The sequence below is a fragment of the Cibotium barometz genome, chromosome 50 (genome assembly GCF_041138505.1).
Source record: "Cibotium barometz isolate CiBa-2024 chromosome 50, ASM4113850v1, whole genome shotgun sequence".
Taxonomy (NCBI): Eukaryota; Viridiplantae; Streptophyta; class Polypodiopsida; order Cyatheales; family Cibotiaceae; genus Cibotium; species Cibotium barometz.
Window position 1 is genome coordinate 1,418,201 of NC_141095.1, and position 22,185 is coordinate 1,440,385.

The 22,185-nt window shown below is 39.7% G+C and overlaps 1 protein-coding gene across 4 annotated transcripts in view; it reads right to left on the reverse strand.

Moving 5' to 3' along the window:
* Window positions 1-19,803: 19,803 nt before the first annotated feature.
* Window positions 19,804-22,185, reverse strand: part of LOC147609706 (vacuole membrane protein KMS1-like) — a 41,367-nt gene continuing 38,985 nt past the window's right edge. For all 4 annotated transcript variants that reach the window (XM_086786711.1, XM_086786710.1, XM_086786709.1 and 1 more), the window contains 3 exons: window positions 20,964-21,080; window positions 20,712-20,879; window positions 19,804-20,513 (listed from right to left, as the gene is read on the reverse strand). In XM_086786711.1, the coding sequence (XP_086642837.1) occupies window positions 20,358-20,513; window positions 20,712-20,879; window positions 20,964-21,080 (441 nt within the window). In that variant the 3' untranslated portion in view covers window positions 19,804-20,357. The remainder of the gene's footprint in view (window positions 20,514-20,711; window positions 20,880-20,963; window positions 21,081-22,185) is intronic.

Sequence of the window (22,185 nt, forward strand, 5' to 3'; positions counted from 1 at the left end):
TTTCAGTAGGTGATGATGATAAGGTGGAAGTCTGTCTATGTGGTCTCGGGCCACAATACAAGGCGTTTAAGACGTCTATTCTCAGACTCGAGAAAACATTCCCAATTTCACAGATTTGGTGTCTATGTTGATTATAGAAGAGAAGAGCTTGGGTGAAGACCAACAGTCTTCGCAAAACAAAAACAGTTCAGAGCAACAGGCCTTCTATACAAGTTCACGAAAAGGACGAGGTGGAGGAGGCCATGGACGCAGCCAAGGAGGTGGCCAAACAAGTAATCAGAATTATGGCCAGCAGAGCTGCAGCAACAACAGTCCCAAAATTCACAACAACAACAACACACAAGTGGAAGAGGCCAATTCAGAGGCAGGGGGAGTCAAAGAGGTTGTGGAAATTGGCAAAGGTAGTATAATGATACACGTGGATGCTTTTATTGTGGTAAGCTTGGACATGTGCATGCAGATTGTTATAAGAAGCAGGTTAACATGCAAAATGGAAAATCGCAGCAAAACAACTATGCATCCTCGAGCAGAAACAATGAGGATAATGAAAGGTTGTTTGTTATGCAGCATGTCATTAATGCCATGTCTGAAAATGTCATTAATGCCATGTCATTAATGCCATGTCTGAAAATGTTGAAGTAGCACATAAAGATGATGTATGGTACGTGGTGCTTCAAGCCACATGACAAGACATGGGGAGTGGTTCAAGGAGATGAAAAACCTTGAAAGACTAGGTTTTGTGGAAAAGATGAGGTTGACATTGCTCATCCAATTTCCCATGTTGGAGATGTGCCATTGTCTATGCAGGATGGCAAAGTGAAGTACCTTCTTGCAGATGTACTTCACGTTCCGAAACAAAGAATCTGGTTTTAGTTGGCCAAATGATTGAGTAGGGTTTGCAGGTTCGGTTTAACCCTGATGGTTGTTATGTTGAAGACTTTAAAGACAAGTGCATGTTGGTTGTGCAAAAGGTAACAGAGTGGGCAGAATGGTTACATTGAATGTAAACATGCCTGAGAAGTGAGTGCTGCGATGTTTGCAAATGGTTCAGGAATTGTTGCAGACACAGACATTTGGCATAAAAGAATTGGACATGTGAATGTGCAAAGAATGAAGTCTATGCAGACTAAAGGAATTGTGACAGGGCTGCCAAAGTTTAAAGTTGAAGGTATGCAGAAAATATGTGAAGCATGCCAATTTGGAAAAGCAAACAAAGCATGTATTTCCACGTGACAGAAATGTGAGCAGAAATGCACTAGATGTTGTGCATTCAGATGTATGGGGTCCTACGAAGACCATGTCTATGGGAGGCTGCAGGTATTATGTGACATTTATTGATGACACACAAGGAAAGTGTGGGTATACTTCATGAAGGAGAAGGGTGAGGTGTTCACTCATTTTCAGAATTTCAGAGTTATGGTTGAAAAGCAAACAGGGAAACATGTAAAGTGCCTAAGGTCAGATGGAGGGGGAGAGTACTTCTCTAATGAGTTCTGTGAATTTTTGAAGAATAATGGTATTCAGAGACAGTTTACATGCAGATACACTCTGCAGCAAAATGGAGTTGCTGAGCGGAAAAACAGGCATTGAGTCTAGTGGCTCAGAGATGAGCCTTGATGAGGATCTTGGGATACCAGCTATGAGAACACCTGGTCTAAAGAAGGCTATGGAAGCCATGAATGCAAAGCTGCGAAGATCTGGGAGAGTGAAGAATCCTGTGCAGAGGTTTACCTATGATGGTTATGTGGCACATCACTATACATACATGGCAAAAGTTGTACATATTGTAGAGCCCACATGCATTGATGAGGCTATTGGAAATGTGTGTTGGGAGAAAGCTATGGATGAGGAGATGGATGCACTATATGGAAATGAGACTTGGGATTTAGTGCAATTGCCTGAAGGCAAGAAAGCCATTGGATGCAAGTGGGTGTACAAAGTAAAACATAACAGTGATGGAAGCATAAGCAGGTACAAGGCTAGATTGGTAGCCAAAGGATATGTGCAAACATATGGCATTGATTATGAGGAAACTTTCAGCCGAGTTGCCAAGATGGATACAATGAGAGTTGTGATAGCAGTGGCTGCGTCAAAGCAATGGTCTTTACATCAAATGGATGTAAAGAATGCATTCTTGCATGGGGATTTGCAGGAAGAGGTGTATATGTTGTAGCCACCTAGTTATGAGGATGTGAGTCACCCCGAGCATGTTTGCAGGTTGAAGAAAGCCTTGTATGGCTTAAAACAAGCACCAAGAGCATGGTCTGACAAGATTTTTGAATATCTTGTCACTATTGGTTTTCATGTAGCCAATAGTGAAGAAAGCCTTGTATGGCTTAAAACAAGCACCAAGAGCATGGTCTGACAAGATTTTTGAATATTTTGTCACTATTGGCTTTCATGTAGCCAATGCAGATTTCTCGGTGTATGTGAGATACAGTGATAGAGGGGTTGTGCTTGTTGTCATCTATGTAGATGACCTGATCATTAATGGGGGACCATGATGCAGAGATCTTTGATGTAAAGACCTTGCTTAGACAGAAGTTTGAGATGAAGGATCTAGGGGAGCTCAGATATTTCTTGGGCATTGAGGTGATTAGGTCAGCACATGGTATTGGATTACTACTACTGCAGAGATAGTATGGCTTGGACATGTTCTCCAAGTATGGTATGATAGGCTGTAGGCCTATCTCAGTGCCATTGGATCAGAATGGCAAGTTGAGTGCAGATTGAAGAGAGATTTTGGAGGATCCTACTATGTATAGGCACATAGTAGGAAGCTTGATCTACATGACGATCACTAAGCCAGTTTTGAGCTATGTTGTTGGGTTGGTGAGTCAGTTTATGCAGATTCCTCAGAAGCCCCATTTGGATGCATTGAGATGCATACAGAGATCTGTGAGGTCTACTTTGCATTGTGGACTATTTTATGAAACTGGGATGACAGAGATATGTGTACATGGGTACACAGATGCTGATTGGGCTGGTAGTATCTCAGATAGAAGATCTACTAGTGGCTTCATGTTTTCTTTGGGGAGTGCTGCTGTGACTTGGAGCAGCAAGAAGCAGCCTACGGTTGCTCTATCCAGTATAGAGGCCGAGTCAACGGTGCTGCTATGGGAGCATGTGAGGTAGCTTGGGTTGAGAAAGCTATTTGGGTCTATCAGTGGATAGACAAGTTGTCATTTTTTGTGACAACATTAGCAGAATACAGCTGGCTAGGAACCCAATTTTTCATGCTCGCAAGAAGCATATAGAGATCCACTACCATTTCAAAGAGAAGGTTTTGGTAGGAGATGTTGCCCTTGTTTATGTTAGCACATAGGATCAGGGCGCTGACATCTTAACCAAATCATTGGGTATAGAGAAGCTCCACAGATTCAGGGTTTTGCTTGGTGTACATGAGATGAAGTTGAGCACAAGGAGGAGTGTTGAGATATCGAGCTCATCTAGTGAGGCGGTGGACACTGATGACCCGCCTGGGGGATAGGCCCCACACTTACACCACTGGCATGGTTGGTGAGATCATGGGTGATATGCGGCCAGTGGGATGACAGGCTATGTGACAACCATTCTAGAGACTAGCATAGTCATAGTGCCAGCTCATTTAGTTGGGTTCACACTATAGAGAACCCTAGTATGTATTTGGTTGAGTACCTTTTCATATTGTGTGTACTCTTATCTTTGTATATGGTGTGTTGAGTATTGTGTGAAGAAGAAGAAGATTTTCAGCCTCTCACCTTGTGTGTTCTGTTTTAGGGTTTTGTGAGTGTGTGTGTGCTTGTTGCAACAAGAGCTCAAGCTCTCTTCTCCCCTGCATCTTTTCATTTGGGTACCCATATTGTTGTATTGTCTTGGTAGTATCCTTGTGCTTGCAATAAGTCTTTTCGGATCCATTGCTTTTATGGAACCCTTGTGGGCCGACTCGAACCTTGAATCAGACTATGACCAAGACCAAACTCTTTTGTCAGTTTTGAGGAAAGAAGGTGTGACTAGTTTAGAAAAATACACTCAAAACTCTCGCCAAATCTGAAACTAAGTTTGAGACTCTTTGAATTGATCTATGGATCAAGATTATAGAATTCAAGGAATTCTGGTATGAAATTCAGAATGCTGATCAAAAAGTTTTGGGGATACTGATTCAAGAAATACTCCTTGTATTCAAAAGAAAATCAAACTGAAAACTTACATAGAAACCCTATTTTGTTAAAGGACTGTCTTACGCCAGAATGCTAGAGGGAGCATTTGGTATATGTTTTTCTAAGGAAAGTTTGGTTGCAACAGCTGGCGGGGAGTGTTCAAAGGATGGCTCACGCAGTAAAGCCTGACTAGCCTCGGTATGGTTGAAAAATGGTGCGCTTCCAGTACGATGGGTGAGGGCCGACAAAGTGGTCCCTAAGTGAAGTGCCAGGAAACCTAAGGATGATCCTGGAGGGTTCTGACTAGGCGATGCACGGGCTCGCGATGCCTAGGATACCCTTGCGTATGTCGTGGAAGATATGTATGATGGATGAAATGATTATTGTAATCTATTTTACTGGATCTCATTGCTGACCAGTTGGTCTCAACGGAGAGTCCAGAGTGATACTGTTTTTTGAGAAACAAGGGTCTGGATGAAATTTTTGAGTTATGACATCTGTAACCAATAACTGTTTGTCAATGGATTATTTTATATGTTAAAGTTTTAAAGAGCAGTGTGTGCGTATCTATATTCGAAAGCAAAAGTTAAGAAAGGCATTCAATTATGGGTGGGTGAGTAATTGTCTGCTTCTACCAATTCCAGTGGTTGAGTGGTGGCTATTCTCATGTTGATGGAGAGTCTAGTGGCTCAAAGAGATGAGCCTTGAAGAGGATGTTGGGATACCAGCTATGAGAACACCTGGTGTAAAGAAGGCTATGGAAGCCATGAATGCAAAGCTACGAAGATCTGGGAGAGTGAAGAATCCTGTACAGAGGTTTACCTATGATGGTTATGTGGCACATCACTATGCATACATGGCAAAAGTTATACAGGTTGTAGATCCCACATGCATTGATGAGGATGTTGGAAATGTGTGTTGGGAGAAAGCTATGAATGAGGAGATGGATGCACTATATGTAAATGAGGATTGGGATTAAGTGCAATTTCCTGAAGGCAAGAAAGCCATTGGATGTAAGTGGGTGTACAAAGTAAAACATAGCAGTGTGATGGAAGCATAAGCAGATACAAGGCTAGATTGGTAGCCAAAGGATATGCGCAGACATATGGCATTGATTATGAAGAAACTTTCAGCCCAGTTGCCAAGATGGCAACAGTGAGAGTTATGATAGCAGTGGCTACGTCAAAGCAATGGTCTTTACATCGAATGGATGTAAAGAATGCATTCTTGCATGGGGATTTGCAGGAAGAGGTGTATATGTTGCAGCCACCTGGTTATGAGGATGTGAGTCACCCGGAGCATGTTTGTAGGTTGAAGAAAGCCTTGTATGGCTTAAAACAAGCACCAAGAGGGTTAGCCAACTGCCCAACCACTGTAGTGATAGGATCCAATTAGGAATTTGGTTAGGATTTGTCTCGGGTGTACCAAGGAAAAGACCCCCTAGCTAGAAATTCATGCAAACTTAAAACTAGTCACACCACTTACACACCCAATATGAAATTGCCTTTTTCACAGAATCAACATCTTCTAAAAAATAATCTTTTAATGAAACCATTATGTCACTCATCATAATCGTCAAAATCTCCGATTGGATCCTTATTTTCAATAATTCCTTCATCGGTGTACCTATGGCATCATTGGCAACCAGAACGCTCACCACATGTCCACTCAGGGGCCTTTTCAATAGTTCCTAGCTCATAGTAACCGGCAATATATTCACATATCAAAATGGAATCTCCGTTGAAGATCAGCAAGATCAACCAAAACGGATCCATATAAAAGAGCCATGGACTCATGCGTTGAGGACCAGCAAGGTCAATCAACCAGATCCATTCCCGAATTCAAAAAACAACTCTTACTCCTTGTTCCAATATCTTCCACGACGCACATGTTGGTATCATCGGCGACCCAGAGCCCGAGCACTGTTTGGTCAGCACCCTCTAGGATCCTTCGAAGGTCACCTAGCGCTTCACTCATAGGCCGCTTCCTTGGTCCCTCATCCACTGTACCGGAAGCTCACCATTTAAATCAAACCGAGGCCGACCTTCCTACGCGAGACGTCCTCTGTTGACTCTCTGTCCCTCACCACAGCAGTTGCAACTTAAACAGATAGGTCTCCCCCACAACCTCATTCACAAGACGGTCAAAATGCTTCCCCCAGCATTCTTGACATAAAACAGTCATTTAAAAATAGATTTCACATACAAATACAGTTCCAACAATATTTCCATCTTTTCTCATCACTCCACATCCTTTCACACTAGTCCCCATCTTTTCTCATCCTCCCACAATTTTTTTTCTTCATCGATCCCTATCACATCACATCATTCCCTCATCAAATCACATCTAATCGCATCATCCACACCTCAGTCCACATCATCCATAGATCCATCCCACATCATCCATACATCCATCCACATCAATCCACATTATCCACCCATCTATCCACATCTTCCATACATCTATCCACACCAATCCACACATCAATCCACATCATCCATCATTAGGACCTCAATGGAAGGCTTCTTGGGTCCTTTTATTTGGCAGTTTAAGGAGTCAAACCTTTTCTCTTAAGAAGAAACGTTTTCTAATTAGAAGCTTCAAAACGGCTACTTTATTCGAATTTGAATTTTGGAGGGAAAATGGAATTTAAAATCTAGCGGACAAAACCATATCATGTAACATATCTATGGAAAGCTCTTGATGCGTAGATCACGGATCTATAATCTCTGCTCAAATCGGAGCTTATATGTAGAAGTTATGGAGGTCCGAAAATTGTAAAATTGCCTCCCCCCCCCCTTTTTGGGGAAAAAAGTGCACCCTTTGACCACTCTTACACCTCTCTTACAAACCCAACATTTCAGTCCACATGGCAACCCCCCATTTGGCTATTCCTTAATCACCTTGATTAGGCTTGGGCAAATTAAAGGGCCCAAGAAGACCCCATTCACTTCCTAATGACATCCATTTACGCCAATCCACATTATCCACACATCAACCCACATCATCCAATCATCCATTCACGTCAATCCACATTATCCACATCATCCATACATCCATCCACATCATCCACATCAATCCACATTATCCACTCATCCATCCACATCAATCCTTATTCATTTCATAAGTATTCCCATTCTCATCTAATTACATCTTTTTCTATCTCATCACTTATTTCCTCATTTATCGTCATCCACTTGCATCTACACATACATCTCATCACTTCACATACATTAACATCATCTATCCAGTTTACATCGCATCTTATCACATCCATTTTCCATCACATCTCATTCATTCACATCCCGATTCACATGCTAACACATTCATTCACGTCCCTTATCATTCATTCACATCTCGATTCACATCACATCACATCCATTCACATCCCTTATCATTCATTCACATCCCGATTCACATGCTATCACATTCATTCACATCCTATATCATTCACTCACATCCCGATTCACATGCTAACACATTCATTCACATCCCATATCATTCATTCACATCCTTTATCATTCATATCTATCCAATTTACATCACATCGCATCGCCTCTATTCTCGTTCATATCCATCACATTCACATCCACGTATATTCTTCCACATACATCCACATCCATACTCCACATATATCCTTTCACATACATCCACATCCATACTTATCACATACACATCCACATCTATCCTTTCACATACATCCACATCCATCCTTTCACATACATACATCCACTTCCATTCTTTCACATACATCCACTTCCATTCTTCACATATATCCACATCCATTCTTCACATACATCCACTTCCATTCTTCACATATATCCACATCCATTCTTCACATACATCCACTTCCATCCTTCACATACATCCACATCCATCCTTGCATACATACATCCACATCCATCCTTCACATACATCCACATCCATCCTTTCACATACATACATCCACATCCATTCTTTCACCACATACATGCACTTCCATTCTTCACATACATCCACATCCATCCCATATGATTCATTTACATCCTGATTCACATTACATCTCATCACATCTATTCACATCACATCCATCCATCCATTCATTCAAATTTATCTGATTCACATCACATCTATCCATCCATTCATTCACATTTATTTGATTCACATCACACCTATCCATCCATTCATTCTTTTATAAAAATCAACTTCTGTGGGAATAGCACTTTTATGAATATCCTTTTGTACATCTATTTATGCATAAATTTAATCTTAAGGAAATAACACTTTCAAAAAAAATTCCTTTATGTATCTTTCTATGCATAAAATAAAATTTAATGAGAATAACTCTTTTGAAAATAAATTCCTTTATGCATCTTTTTATACATAAAATCAAAATCAATGAGAATAACTCTTTTGAAATAAAATAAAATTCCTTTATGCATCTTCCTATGCATAAAATCAAAATCAATGAGAATAACTCTTTTGAAATAAAAATAAATTCCTTTATGCATCTTCCTATGCATAAAATCAAAATCAATCAGAATAACTCTTTTGAAATTAAAAAAAAATTCCTTTATGCATCTTCCTATATGCATAAAATCAAAATCAATGAGAATAACTCTTTTGAGATAAAATTAAATTCCTTTATGCATCTTTCTATGCATAAAATCAAAATCAATGAGAATAACTCTTTTAAAATAAAATAAATTTCTTTATGCATCTTTCTATGCATAAAATCAAAATTGATGAGAATAACACTTTTGGAATAAAAATAAATTCTTTATGCATCTTTCTATCAATGAGAATACTCTTTTGAAATAAAAATAAACTCCTTTATGCATCTTTCTATGCCTAAAATCAAAATCAATGAGAATAACTTTTTTGAAATAAAAATAAATTCCTTTATGCATCTTTCTATGCATAAAATCAAAATAAATGAGAATAAATTTTTTAAAATAAGAATAAATTTCTTTATGCATTTTTCTATGCATAAAATCAAAAATTTTTATTTTATAATTTTTTTGCTTTTATAATTTAAAAAAATTCTTTTATGCATCTATTTATGCATGAGTTCAATTTTAATGAAAGTAACACTTTATAATAAAAAAATTTATTTTATGCATCTAATTATACATAAAAAAATCAATTTTGATGAAAGTAACACTTTTATAATCATAATATTCCCAATATGCATCTTTCTATGCATAGAAATTAATTCTAATGAAAATAACACTTTTATAATAAAAATATTTCTAATATGCATTTTTTTCTATGCATAGAATAAAAATAACACTTTTAGAATACACTAGAGGTGGGGATTACTCTTTTTGAATAATAAAAAGATAAAACTTATTTCACCAAATTTAAGAAAATTTTGCCATAACCTCCTTTGTATGGCTGACCATAATGCATGATGGTCAATGACACAAAGTTGACAATACCATACTGCACGGAAGAGGATCCAACCCTAATGGATTTCTATGATGCTGAACGCAAAAAGCTACAAGCCTCTTTCTCGGAAGCCCCTCTGCATGACCTACCATCTACATCAAGACGGACTCTTATAAAGCATCTACCCCTTCAACTTCATCCTCACCAAAACAAAGTCCAATGCTAAAACCTCGCAAAATCAACAGCTATTCTTGAAGAAGCTCCCCAAGTGCAACCATCTATCTCTAAAAAGGAATTCAGGGAAAGGCCCTGGAGCCCACACCCCTCTTCATCCACCACCCTCACCATAGGAGAATGTTGCATGCTCAAAATCCTCAACATCGGAAGCCACTCCGCGCACGAGACTCAAGCTCAAGCCGCCTCATCGACGACAACAATGCCCATGAGCTCAAGCGTGAAGGAGGGCCCAAAACCTTCCATTTCTTTAAAAAAAAAGAAAACTCCACTATGACAGGAAAAATCAAGGTATCTTAATGGTATCAAAATGTGGGTGGAGAAGCAGCTACTTGTAGCTTGAGACAACTAGGAAGGTGCCAATCCAAATTAGGTGCCTCGACAATCAAAGCCTCTTCCTCAACATAACACTCAAATGCCAAGAAAGAATAAAAGTAAACCACAACATCGTCCACAAAATCAGCAATTCAAGAAGTGTGGGTACCAAAAAGATTACTGCAAGCACAAGGGTACTACCAAGGTAATACCAACACTTGGATTCCAAGCGCATCAAGAAGTCACCCGAGCCTGCACAAAGAAATAAACCTAAGCACCAAAGGCATAAACCATTAACTCCTAATATTCATCAAAGATGGGTGCCTATGAACGTGCTTCAACAACAAGGATACTATGATAGAAATCCCATCATATGGTTGAGCTAAGATCGAACAAAGGGAAGAACGCTTCACCAACACCTTCAACCCTAATAGCTTCACCTAAAGTTCAACAAGAATGGATACCCAAGCAACACCAAGCAAGCCACTCAACCCCTCTCGTGCCTATAACACATACACAAGAGCTTGCATGTTCAGTCAAACCCAATGGAAACCAACCTGAAGCCTTACCTACCACCTTGACAACAATTAAGTGACAAATTTAGGAATCAATACCCACGTCTGTAATGGAGACTTATGAGTGCATCAAAGACAAACTCACAATGCTCTTTTCACCCCTCTAGATGATGAGAAGCATAAGTGCAGAAGCTACCTGATGGTAGACATACGAACCTATTCTTTCAAATAGGGGGTAGACACAAGAACCTGTTGCTCACAAGGTGGTAGGCAAAGAGAGAGAGAGAGAGAGAGAGAGAGAGAGAGAGAGAGAGAGAGAGAGAGAACAAAATAAAAGAAAGAAAAGAAAAGAAAAGAAAAAAAAGAGGAGACAAAAACAAAAGGGAGTCACAGTATGGCCTACCTACAAAATGGTAGAATATCACAAGAAACTCTCTTCACTAGCCAATATATTTTTGTTAAGCTTATAGCTTACTATTCTTTTGGCTAAGTTAATGTAGCAGTCAAGTACATATCCATACTCATGCAGCACTGGAGAACATTTGAACCAAAGCCTCACCATTGACAACTTTTCAGGTACATTTTTGGATGGGAGGGAAAGCCTGGTCAATGGTACAACCCATCACCTAGAATTTTCCTTCAAATTGCAAAGCTCTCCAACCAAACACTGTTCACAACAAATGGATCTCTAATCTTTAGTGAAAAATTCTAAAATAGCCTCGCAAGGAAGTCGATGTAATTCTTTCATGCCTCACTAACTAGTGGCTCCTCAGTAGCTCAATAAGAGTCGGTTTGACTTAGTTCATGTACTTCATGTATATCTGCTTCATAGAGCACTTAAATATACATAAAATCATACAAAGCACATGGGAAGAAGCATGCAACAACAAGTCCTACTCAACAATATTTGATAAGAATCTTGCCACAAAAAGAGACATCATCAAAGGCCAATTTCTTCAAGTGATGAATGTCGCTTCAATGAATCAAATGAGAAACTGAGAATCACAATCTCATTCTAATGATTTTGTCCACGTTCCTTTAGATCCTTCCTTCTCTTCTCTCCCATTATTAACGTCTCTTAGTTTCCCAACTAACACAAATCACATGTAACTTTGGTTGCCAAAAACAAAGTGAGCAAAAAATATAACCCACACAAACACATGCTCACAAAAATATAAAAATGCAATCACTCGTAAAACCCCACCACCCCCACCCCATTAGGAATTCTCCCTAATTTATAGCCTTTTCATTAACTAACTAGCCCTTCTTATTTCTTCCGGAGGAACAAGGACCATTGACGACACTCATCAAAAGCCATCAACAAAGCTTGTTAATTCTCCCCACACAAAGGTCTTCAACAGAATCACGAGGGCGCAATCAACATCAGGAAGAGGGGAATATTAACCCATTCCTAGGTTAACAAGAGTTACAACCATTATCTTATATCAAGAACTCAAAGTAGATACACCAAAAGTTCATACATTTAAGATATGAAGCAATGGTGTCCAAATCTACAACTTGGACGAGCCCCCGTAATGGTCCGACGGAATACTTATGGGGCGAATTCCACTTCAAGAACATGTGGTAGCAACTTAGGATAAAGTCCCCAAGTGATGTACTTCATGGATATATTATGAGAGTAGTCATTGTAATAGCATTAGGCCTCTTATGAGCCTAAAGTGTCCGGTCGGCCACAGTCGAAGTGAGTGTGAACACTTATGGCCATGTATATAAGTGAAAATATCTCATAATACAAAGGACTCTCCCATTGTGCAATAGAGTCTTGCTCTTGCTAATCTCTCTCTAATGCATACTAGTGAGTGTGTGTGAGTGAAGTGAGGTGAGAGGAGGGACGAGTACATGTAGTGCAACGTGGCGGTATGACAACGCTCGCAGGAGGCGCGATGGAATTTCTTCTCAAGGAGTTGTAGAGCTTGGAGACCTCAAGGGTTACGAGCTCGGCCATTGGAAAGATCCTCACGACAGTTACGGTTCACTTGGTAATCTCTTGTTGGATGTATATCAAGGGGGGTTTGGGTGGTGAGCCATAACAAATTGTATCATCATGATTGGTTCTCTTTGTATCCCATTGTTCACCCAAGAAATGAGGCATCTAATTCTCATTCGGACTTTTTCTGGCATAGGTAAAATTGGTTTTCTTCACCCCTTTACATGTCGCAAAGAAATATAAAAAACAACCAAATGGAAAAAACTAACTCAAATAAACATCTTTGGATCCTGTGGATGGCTTCATTGTGGCTTGTACATCAATTGTAAGATTAATATCGCAAGCTGCAATGACCTCGAAGATGGGTAGTGGCCATTCTAGACTAGACAAACATGGAAGTGGAATATAATGCAAGGTACTATATTTAGTTTTTCTCATAGGCAAAACATATGACGAATCATAAAAGAAGATTTTTTGGAAATTCAAGCTACTTGCATTCATATTGTTATATGACAATGCACCAATCTAAATATGGAAAACATTGATTTTTCCACTTAGACACTCCATAGACTACCATTCTTCAAGGATATAGAGCTAGAAAACAAACTACATTTCAAAACCAATTCCTAATTTTGTAAAATACCATAAACTTGCCATTTGTCTTGTGCCTTTGAATTTGGTTATAGATTGCAATCGGATTTCTTTGCGCATGTTGAATAAAAATTTCCATTGTCGTGGTTGCACCAATAGTTTGTCATCTAAACTCTAATATTCTACCTTTCCAATGTTTACACAAATCACGCGTGTCTTTTAGCTTTACTCTAAAAGAGCCTCGCATGCTCAATTGTATCAATACACATGATAACTTGATGTATTGTTCTAGAATCCACTACCCCTTGTAGTCTCTCTTAGAACCTCCACGGTGTAGATACTACTCTTAGACTTTCTTCTTTGCAACATCTACAGTAAAAAAACAAATAACAAAAATAAAATAGAAATTAAACAAATGATACCTCAATATAAGCTACAAGATTAATCAACATTAAAAGAACATAATGATCACATCAAGATTAATAATTTTGCAAGCATAAACAAAATTAACAAGTGAATGAACGTTCTTATTACCTTTTTGCTTTCCCAAAATCACAAATAGTCTCAAAACCTAAAAACCTAAAGATTCAAAGTCTGCACAAAGCAAAGAAACAAATAGTTAGTATTAGCTATCTTAAAAATTAATCTAAACCATAAAATTAATAATAGAATTAAAAAATAAAATTAAGAACTAAAGATTTATAAACTTTGAATAACATGAGAATTAAAAGTGCTTATTACCGTTTGCTTTCTCAAACTGGTCTCAAAACTAACAACACACAAAGCTTCAAAACGTGCAATAGAGAAACACCAAAGATTCAAAAATTTAAAAAATATAGAAATTAAAATCCAAAAAACAACCAAAACTTTAAAAGAATAACATAATAAAAAGTGCCTCTTAGTTCTAGATAGTGGTGAAGTAAAAATCTTCAAACCTTAACTGTTATAACTTGCAAAAAACTTGTAGAAAAAAGAAGAATCTAACATTAATGTAGCATTAAACTTATTTATACAAACAAACATTAAAAAATTGAAAGCTTCATAGCCCAAAATGGTAAGAGAGTGCTATAGTACTCTACTTACACCCAAAAAAAATACATAAGAAAGGGTAACTACAAGGTGGCATGAGAAATTAGTATTATCTCGCTAAGCTTTTGTCTAAATAAATTAAATTTCTACTAGAATATGAGCAGACTGGAGAGAAAGCTAACTGTAAAAAAATTTCCAAAAAAAACAAAGAAGAAGAACTAACTTCATGGGCACCGTGAGAAATTGCTAATATTTCACTGGGCTTTTCTTCAATTGCAATGAAATTTTAGGAGAAGGTGGACATACTAGAGAGGAAGGTGGACATACTAGAGAGGAAGCTAAATGTAAATTTTCTTCAAAAACTAAGCAAGAAAGCATGATATATGGTGAAATCGAATTCCGTAAAGAAAAATGAAAAAAAGGGAAAAAAAGGGAAAAATTTCAAAGCATGAAAAGTGAAAGAGGGAAAGAAATTTGTAATTCACAACGGACATTGACCTTTTTGAAATGAGAATATTTTATTGTGAGGAATTAAAGGTACATCAAACATTCTTCAAGTTTTTTAAATTTGGTCCCAATATTATATTCCACTAGCTTGATCTTGTAAGATTTAGTGGCAGGAGATTCCAAAAGATCTATGCTCCATGGATCTAGAATCCCAGCTCTCTCATTGGCTGGCTCATTCTTTTTTTAATACTTTCTTAGAGGGCCCTTTTTAAAGTCCAAATTTCTCCTAATGGGCGTGCATTCTTTAACTTCTCCCAGCATAACTCCTTACTTTGACATTCCTTACTTTTATCAACATTCTTTAACTTCTCTAGCATAACTACTTACTTTGACATTCCTTGCTTTGGCACCCCTTGCTTATTGTATGGCTACAAAATGTAGCTTGATTCTTGTTTAAGCTTTGTTGGAGTACGCATATTTATGGCCTTGTTATTCTCTTATTACGACGGCTATAAGGCTATGCGTTTTTCCATGGTTATGTGAGATGTTGTGGACACAGCACTAGGAAGAAGTAGGTTAGAGACAAGAAGAATATTGAAATCCTTCTCCTAAATGTGGGTCCACCCTCTCAAAGCCTGGTTGCACTCCCCATTGTTGGTTGAATCTCCACCATTTTTTCTTTCACTTTGTTCATGGTGGTTATGTGTGATTGTGTTTCCAAGGGGGATTTTGATATCCACTGTTATGTATGGTGGTTGACGTTTGGAGAGGTACAAAGGGTGGAGAGTTTGATGCATTAGATTTGGGCACCCTGATTTGAATTTGGTTCCAAGGGGACTTTTGGTATCCAATGTTGTGTATGGTGGTTAACTTTTGGAGAGGTACATAGGGTAGATACTTTGATGCATTAGATTTGGGAACCTAGATGTGGTTATTACCTTCAAAATTTCCTTGTGCCTTGAGAAATGGTTTGGGTACCCACCACTTGTTTGTTTGGTGTGGGTCGGGCTCGTGGGGTTCATGTGGATTGAGGGTGGTATAGAGACCATGTTGGTATAGGAACCATGTTGAGGTCTTAGTACGGAGCTATAGTACAGTGTTACCTTAATAATAACCCTAGCCATTGAAGATAATGTCGAAGATGAAATGTCAAAGATGATGAAGACTCTATCTCCACACCAATTGTTCTAGCTGTAGTGCAAAAAACCCAAAATTAAACAAAAGCAATTCGAACTAACACTCTCCCAAGATGTCTGCGAAAACCTTAAAACATGCGAACAAGCCCCCAAACACACCCAAAAAGCTCTAAAACATGAAAAATTTCAATTAACGTAGTTAACAAGACACTATAAGATATACCTTTTTCACCTAAGAGGATAGCTCAATCTAAGACAATTAAAAGATCAGCTCAAGGAGAAGCTGATAAGGAGACGAGAGCCAAGGGAACCTGTTGCAATACTAATTCTTGGAGTGGAGATCAAGGTAGCAATACATGCATAGATGCAGTAAGTAAGAAGAGATAGATGGAAGCATAACACTCACTTACGCACACTCATAAGAGTGCATACATATGCTCGGGGAAAAAAAACCTCCTAAAGAGGAAAAAAAGTATCTTGGTCCATTATTAGCCTGTCCACACATCACCAACGTATAAATGGCTACATTCATGTTGTGTACATAAGGAGCTATATACATAAGGACCCTCAATGTATATCTCTTTGAGCTTATCATCAAACCAATTACTTACATCATAGTTTCTCGCAACAATCATGTCATAATCTCTAAAGCTCAAAAAGACAATCAATTCCATTGGCATAATTGCTTTCTTTCCATAGGTCAAATTGAACAGAGTGGTGTTAATTGCTATCTTGTCGCTACACCTTGTAGGTGATGTGATGAGTCCAAAGGACTGCAAGCAATTTCTCCTCCCATTCATTGTTTCAATCCCTCTATTGTCCTGGTGAGGCTAGCACATGTAATCTTGTTGGTGCTCTTGGCATGGCCATTTGCTTGTGGGTAGAAGGGTAAATATTTACATTGAATTTTTACCCTATCACTTCAACAATGAAGTGTTCCTCTATCATAAATTTCTATGGTATGAGCCCTATCACTTCGTCGATTACTCACCAATTTGAATGGACACCCAAACTAGGAGATTATATTCTTATATAGGAACTTGGTTATGGATCTCACACATCATCTTTCTTGGTTCCACGTGCTTCCACCCACTTTGTGCAATAGTCAATGGTTGTGATGATACAGTGTGCATGTCAATAGGCTAATGGAACCAACAAAATCAATGCCCTATTTTTCAAAAAGATTACAATGCTACTATAGTGCAGAGAGACATTCTATCCTTGGCATGGATGATAGCAAACCGTTGGCATTTGCCACATCCCCTCACAAATTTCATTGCATTTGTCCACCACAAGCATGCTAGTAAGAGCTTTTTCACGGTGATATCCCCCAAAAAGTGTCCTCCAACTACACCCTCCAGCTTCACCAAAGTAAATATGCATGCTCTAGAACTTCTATAGTGGAGTGGGCTTGTTCCAAAATTTTGTGGGATATGTATTGTGTCTAGATGGGATACTAAAGACATCGCCTCATTATCCCATCATGGCCTAGCCTATAGGTTTTTTGATTGCCCAACTATCAATTGGTAGGAGATTAGCTGTTTAATGAGGCTTCTTGCTTGGTATCTATTCATGATCCTTTCTTGGGATGGCCCATTAGCTAAATAATGAACTATCTCGTCAACCTTGAGAACAATGTTGAATTTGAATAGTGGAACGTCAAATAGATTATCATGTAGTCCTTTTCAAGACGTTCTCCATTTCGTAATGTGTGACAAATAATGAATTGTCTCATCAAATATGCTTCTTCTTGGCTTTGTACTCCTTCCAATGCATGCACCTATGTAGTGGTATATACATAAGATTCACCTTGGTTTTGACTAGTGGAGCGCAATATGTGGCCCAATAGTTCGCATTCTTGAGGTAACGAAAATGCCACTTCCGTTGATTCTTCGTTTCCACACTTCTTTTCGGTCTAGTTCTTCGATGACGTCTAAGCCTTTATCCTAACAAAGGAGGGATATGCAACGTTAGTGGTGCTGAAGAAGAAGGTGTTGGCTGCCTTTTGCGATTTGATATGAGCCACAAAATCCGACGGTAGAGGGGACTACTAGGTTATATGCGACAACCAACAGACCAATCTACATAGCCTTGTATGTGGCTCGCATAAGCGCAAGGCCTTTTCCGTTAATCCACTGCACAATACAGTCCATCACTTCATTACCCAATGCAGTGGGCACTGCAAATTGCTCAGCATTTAGTATTATATATGTTCAGTGTCTGCATGTGCAGGTGGATGTAGTGTTCCTCTATCTCGACCTCTAATGAACAGAATCGGCATATCTTGTTCTTCCTAGTAATGCCCTCTGCTCCCCCCCCTGTTCAGTGTCTGCATGCGCACATGGATACAGTGCTCCTTCGTTTGGACCTCTAATGAACAGAATCGGCATATCTTGTTCTCCCTAGTAATGCTCCCTGCTCTATACTATGATGTAGCCAATCGCAATCCTTATGGCATGCGACATGTATCTATGAAGGTCACAAATGAAGCCATCCTCTATGAGCCTCATAAAGTAGTGAAACTGCATCTTCATAGGATGCTACAGTGGATCCAACCATGTGACATGGGTCTCCACTCTGAAGAGGTTGGCTCGGATAAGCCAGTTAATGTACTGGCGGGTAAGAGAGAATAGCGGTGCATCCAAACTGTCGTGAAATGGGGACAAACAATCCATATGAAGTCCATGTGAGAGGAACCATTGTGTAACCCTGGCATAGAAAACCCTAACATGACCATCTCGGCTAGTCGCCTAGAATACTCTAGTGCCAACCAAGGGAGCATGTCTCTCCAAGCTGTAGATGGGGTATATGAAGGTCACTGTCTGAAAGAGGGAATCAACTACAAGGAGGTTGCTCACCTCTTTGAAGAACAATGGAGTGGGATACTGGGGGCTTACTCCAAATCATTCATGAAAATATCATGGCCTGCAATCTCTCTATCCTCCACCGTCTACTCCCCAAAAGGAGGCCCCATACGTCACAGCAGGTGTCACAAGTGTCAAAAAGTCACCCCTTAGTGCTAGGCTCCTAAAAGTGAGCCTAGTGGTCGTATCCGAAATCTCTCACATGTAACAAATCTAGAGGGGTAGCCCAACACGTCTAATACTAGAACCTCGGGTCTATGCTCCTCATGGTCTATGATGTGCTCAGTGACGTGTGAAGTGTCAATCCCATGTGTGAATAAAGATGTATGACTAGCCGATGCACTCCAACCGAGCCAAAGCCACATACCCTCTCGTCAATGGAGAAGCCTAGGCCATTGGACGCATAGTGAAGTAGGGTCCAGAAAATGTGACTTCCAAGCATACATAAGATGAGACAATGTCCACCTAATACACTACAACAATGAAGCTCAGCTCAATCTGGAAGCCGTTGGGAGTGCTGATCTCATATTCAAGCAGAGGGGCTACAATGACACTTGATGGCTTTGCAAGCCTTTTGTGAGCAACCGGGCCCCATAGCTAACCTGGAAAGACCAAGGCTATGATCTTCAACACCACATTGTCTGCATAAAGCAAAATGGGTACCAACGTATCAGTGTGTGTGGAGCCCGGCCCACCAAGTCTGGCAATGAAGTCAGAGGTCTCGGCCAAAGAGTTTCGGAGAGAGTGCATCCTTGGTAAACCCCTATGGTGCTAGTGATCACATCTTACATACCTCCTAGTGCTCGAACTCTCTCCGTCACCAACTCATACAGTGCCATGACTCCCCATATCATCTCCACTCTGGAAAGGCCAGCTCCTGAAGGCGTTAAAGAAGACACACTCAGGGTACAATATCAAAGTCCTTGTAGATGTCGACAAACCAACAATAGACCTTCCGCCCCTTTGACCCGGCCTCCTCAATGATGGCTCTCAATGTAAAAGTATGATCCAGGGTGGAATAGGTCCTCCGAAGTTTGTGCAATATTGTGCCCTATTTCTGAAGAAAGGCAAGTGTTATTAGATAGCATTATAAAAGCCTTCTCAAAAGTTGGCACTTGGGAGCTAGAGATGCCAATTATTCAAACAAGTAGCTATTACTATGATACCATTCATAAGTTTCAATATGCATGCTATGGTGACTGCTTTCATATAGACTTTTTGCCTGCACAACATGGACATTTATATAGCATTTGTTTATGTGCTACGTTAAGTGTCAGCAGCCTTCCTAAGTTACAATACTCGCGGCACACAGGATCAACAAGTTTAGCCACCATATTTGTTGGAAAACAAGGATTCCAATGCCAAGTGACGAAGGCTTGAATATAGATGGCAACAAAGAGCCACCTTGAATTTTGCTACACTTTCAAGTCTAAGGACAAGATTGTTACTTGTCTAGGGTCCCAATGTTTCCTGCTCTTTTTGAGGCAACAAAAGGCTTTATCTAGCCCTGATGCAAATGTAGACAGTGAACTCTGTCTGCAAAACTGCCGAGGACAAATAGTCCTTCAAGACATGGCGCATGCGAATGAATGTTAACTTTCCAACCAAGTGTGTTGATGTCCAAGTCTATTCATGACACAATCTTCATTCAAATCATCGTGTAATGTGGGCATGAGGCATACCCATGTGCATTGTGAAGGGCACTTCGCAAACCTATGTGGGAGGCACATGGACCTCATGAAAAATATTGACCATGTACTAATACACTGTTACTTGGCTTTTTTAAGCTCTTCAATCTCTTTCTTTTGAAGTTCAAAAAGAAAGCTTTGGGCAGTTGCGTTTACAATGCTGCTAAAAAAGCTTATCAGCATTATCCATACAATGGTGTTCCAAAGCAAGGCAGGCGAAAACTTCCAAGCGGTAACCTGTACAAGAAAGGATTCCCGCTTATTAATACACATCTCTTTGATACAAAAGCAAGAAAACAATGTGAGTTGAACAAAATTACCACTTAGAAGGCCTAGAATTGGGGTGTTGCATTGAATCTTACAATTCTTTATGCTAAGATTTTAACCCTAGATTTGGGTACTGATTAATGGAAGCACACTTGTAGTGAATAGTACCTTGTTTGTGTCCAGTCCACTGTCGTAGTTTTGCTTGGCTTTCTCTAGTTGAAGCAAAACACGATTCAAAACACGGGATATTGATGGGTTGTTCTGGAACAGCTGACTTAAGCTGGTCTCAAGCTGTTCCATGAGTTGATTGTTGCAAAGTATGATGACAAAAACCGTCTGCCAATTTACACATGCAAAAAATTGTCAAACATCATAGATGCAAAAGCTACAAATGCTGATGTATGTAGCATAGCCTGTCACCTGAATATGAGTCTTTACTATAGCTTTCCCTATCAATGTGGGAATGAAAAATCTCCAAAATGGCACCAAAAGTTGACCACACATCATACCCGCAAGATCAAACAATGGATTAGGCACCTACACATCAAACAGAAACCATTTACGTATTACACTGTAATTACAAGCAATAAAGCATTATAAAGATCTACATGACTGGATACCCTGTGTAAAGCAGCTGTAGAATGTTTTGCTTCAGATTAGATGGTGCCAATCATTACTGCCAAAGCACGAAAGATGCATGTCTTCCACGATAGTGTCTCGTTTACCAACCAAAGGGGACATCTGACATGCCCCAGCCACGACCTCCCTTTTGCCACTCCATCTATCGGGGGAATGGTTGCGGGACATCTGACATGCGCCTGTCCTAGAACGACCAAGATGACCCAAGGCTCCACCCCAACCCCAGCCGCGACCTCCCTCTTGCCACTCCATCTATCGGGGGAATGGTTGCTAACACAAGTGAATGTGAAGCAACCCCATTCATCCCCTGATGAGTGTCATGCCACTCGTAAGGGACTGTAAACACCACTGATGCCCGTGTCAACTATTACAGCAACGTCTCTCTCTTCTCTGTTCATCTTTGCATTTTGCACAGTTCTTAATTAGGTAGTCCTTCCGCATGTGACATTGGTATCAGAGAAGAGGAAGCACCATGTGGGGTTTTGAATCCAAGACCTCCTGGTCCTAGACAAACATCTCTACCACTTGAGCTATCACCTCATTGGCTAATTCATGTAGTTGTTCCGCATGTGACATTCATAATCTAGCAAGGTGTTCTCGAAAAGCCTATCAAGACAGCTGGTTACAGTCTAGTTATGTAATAAATGAGTAGAGTTGAGAGTTTTGGAAACTCAAAGGTGGGAGAGAGGAAGTCATCTTTCCATGAGCAAATAGAGTTGTGCTTGCAAATTGTCATCATTTGGTCCCTTCACCAATCTTGACCGGTGTTTCACACACTGGGCAGAACCAAGGTGTGAACGGAAATTTTCCACAGAAGAAAGCTACAGCATTTTATTGGCATGGTTTGGCCCGAAAGGTGGACATACAGCTTGTGCAGCATGGGATTTTATCCAATAAAGTGACTTATAATATTTATAAGTCAGTGTGTTCACATATCATTAATAATGGGCTGGACATATTATTGTTTTTGGGCTTGGACAGGTGGACAAAAGGAGGCACCTAG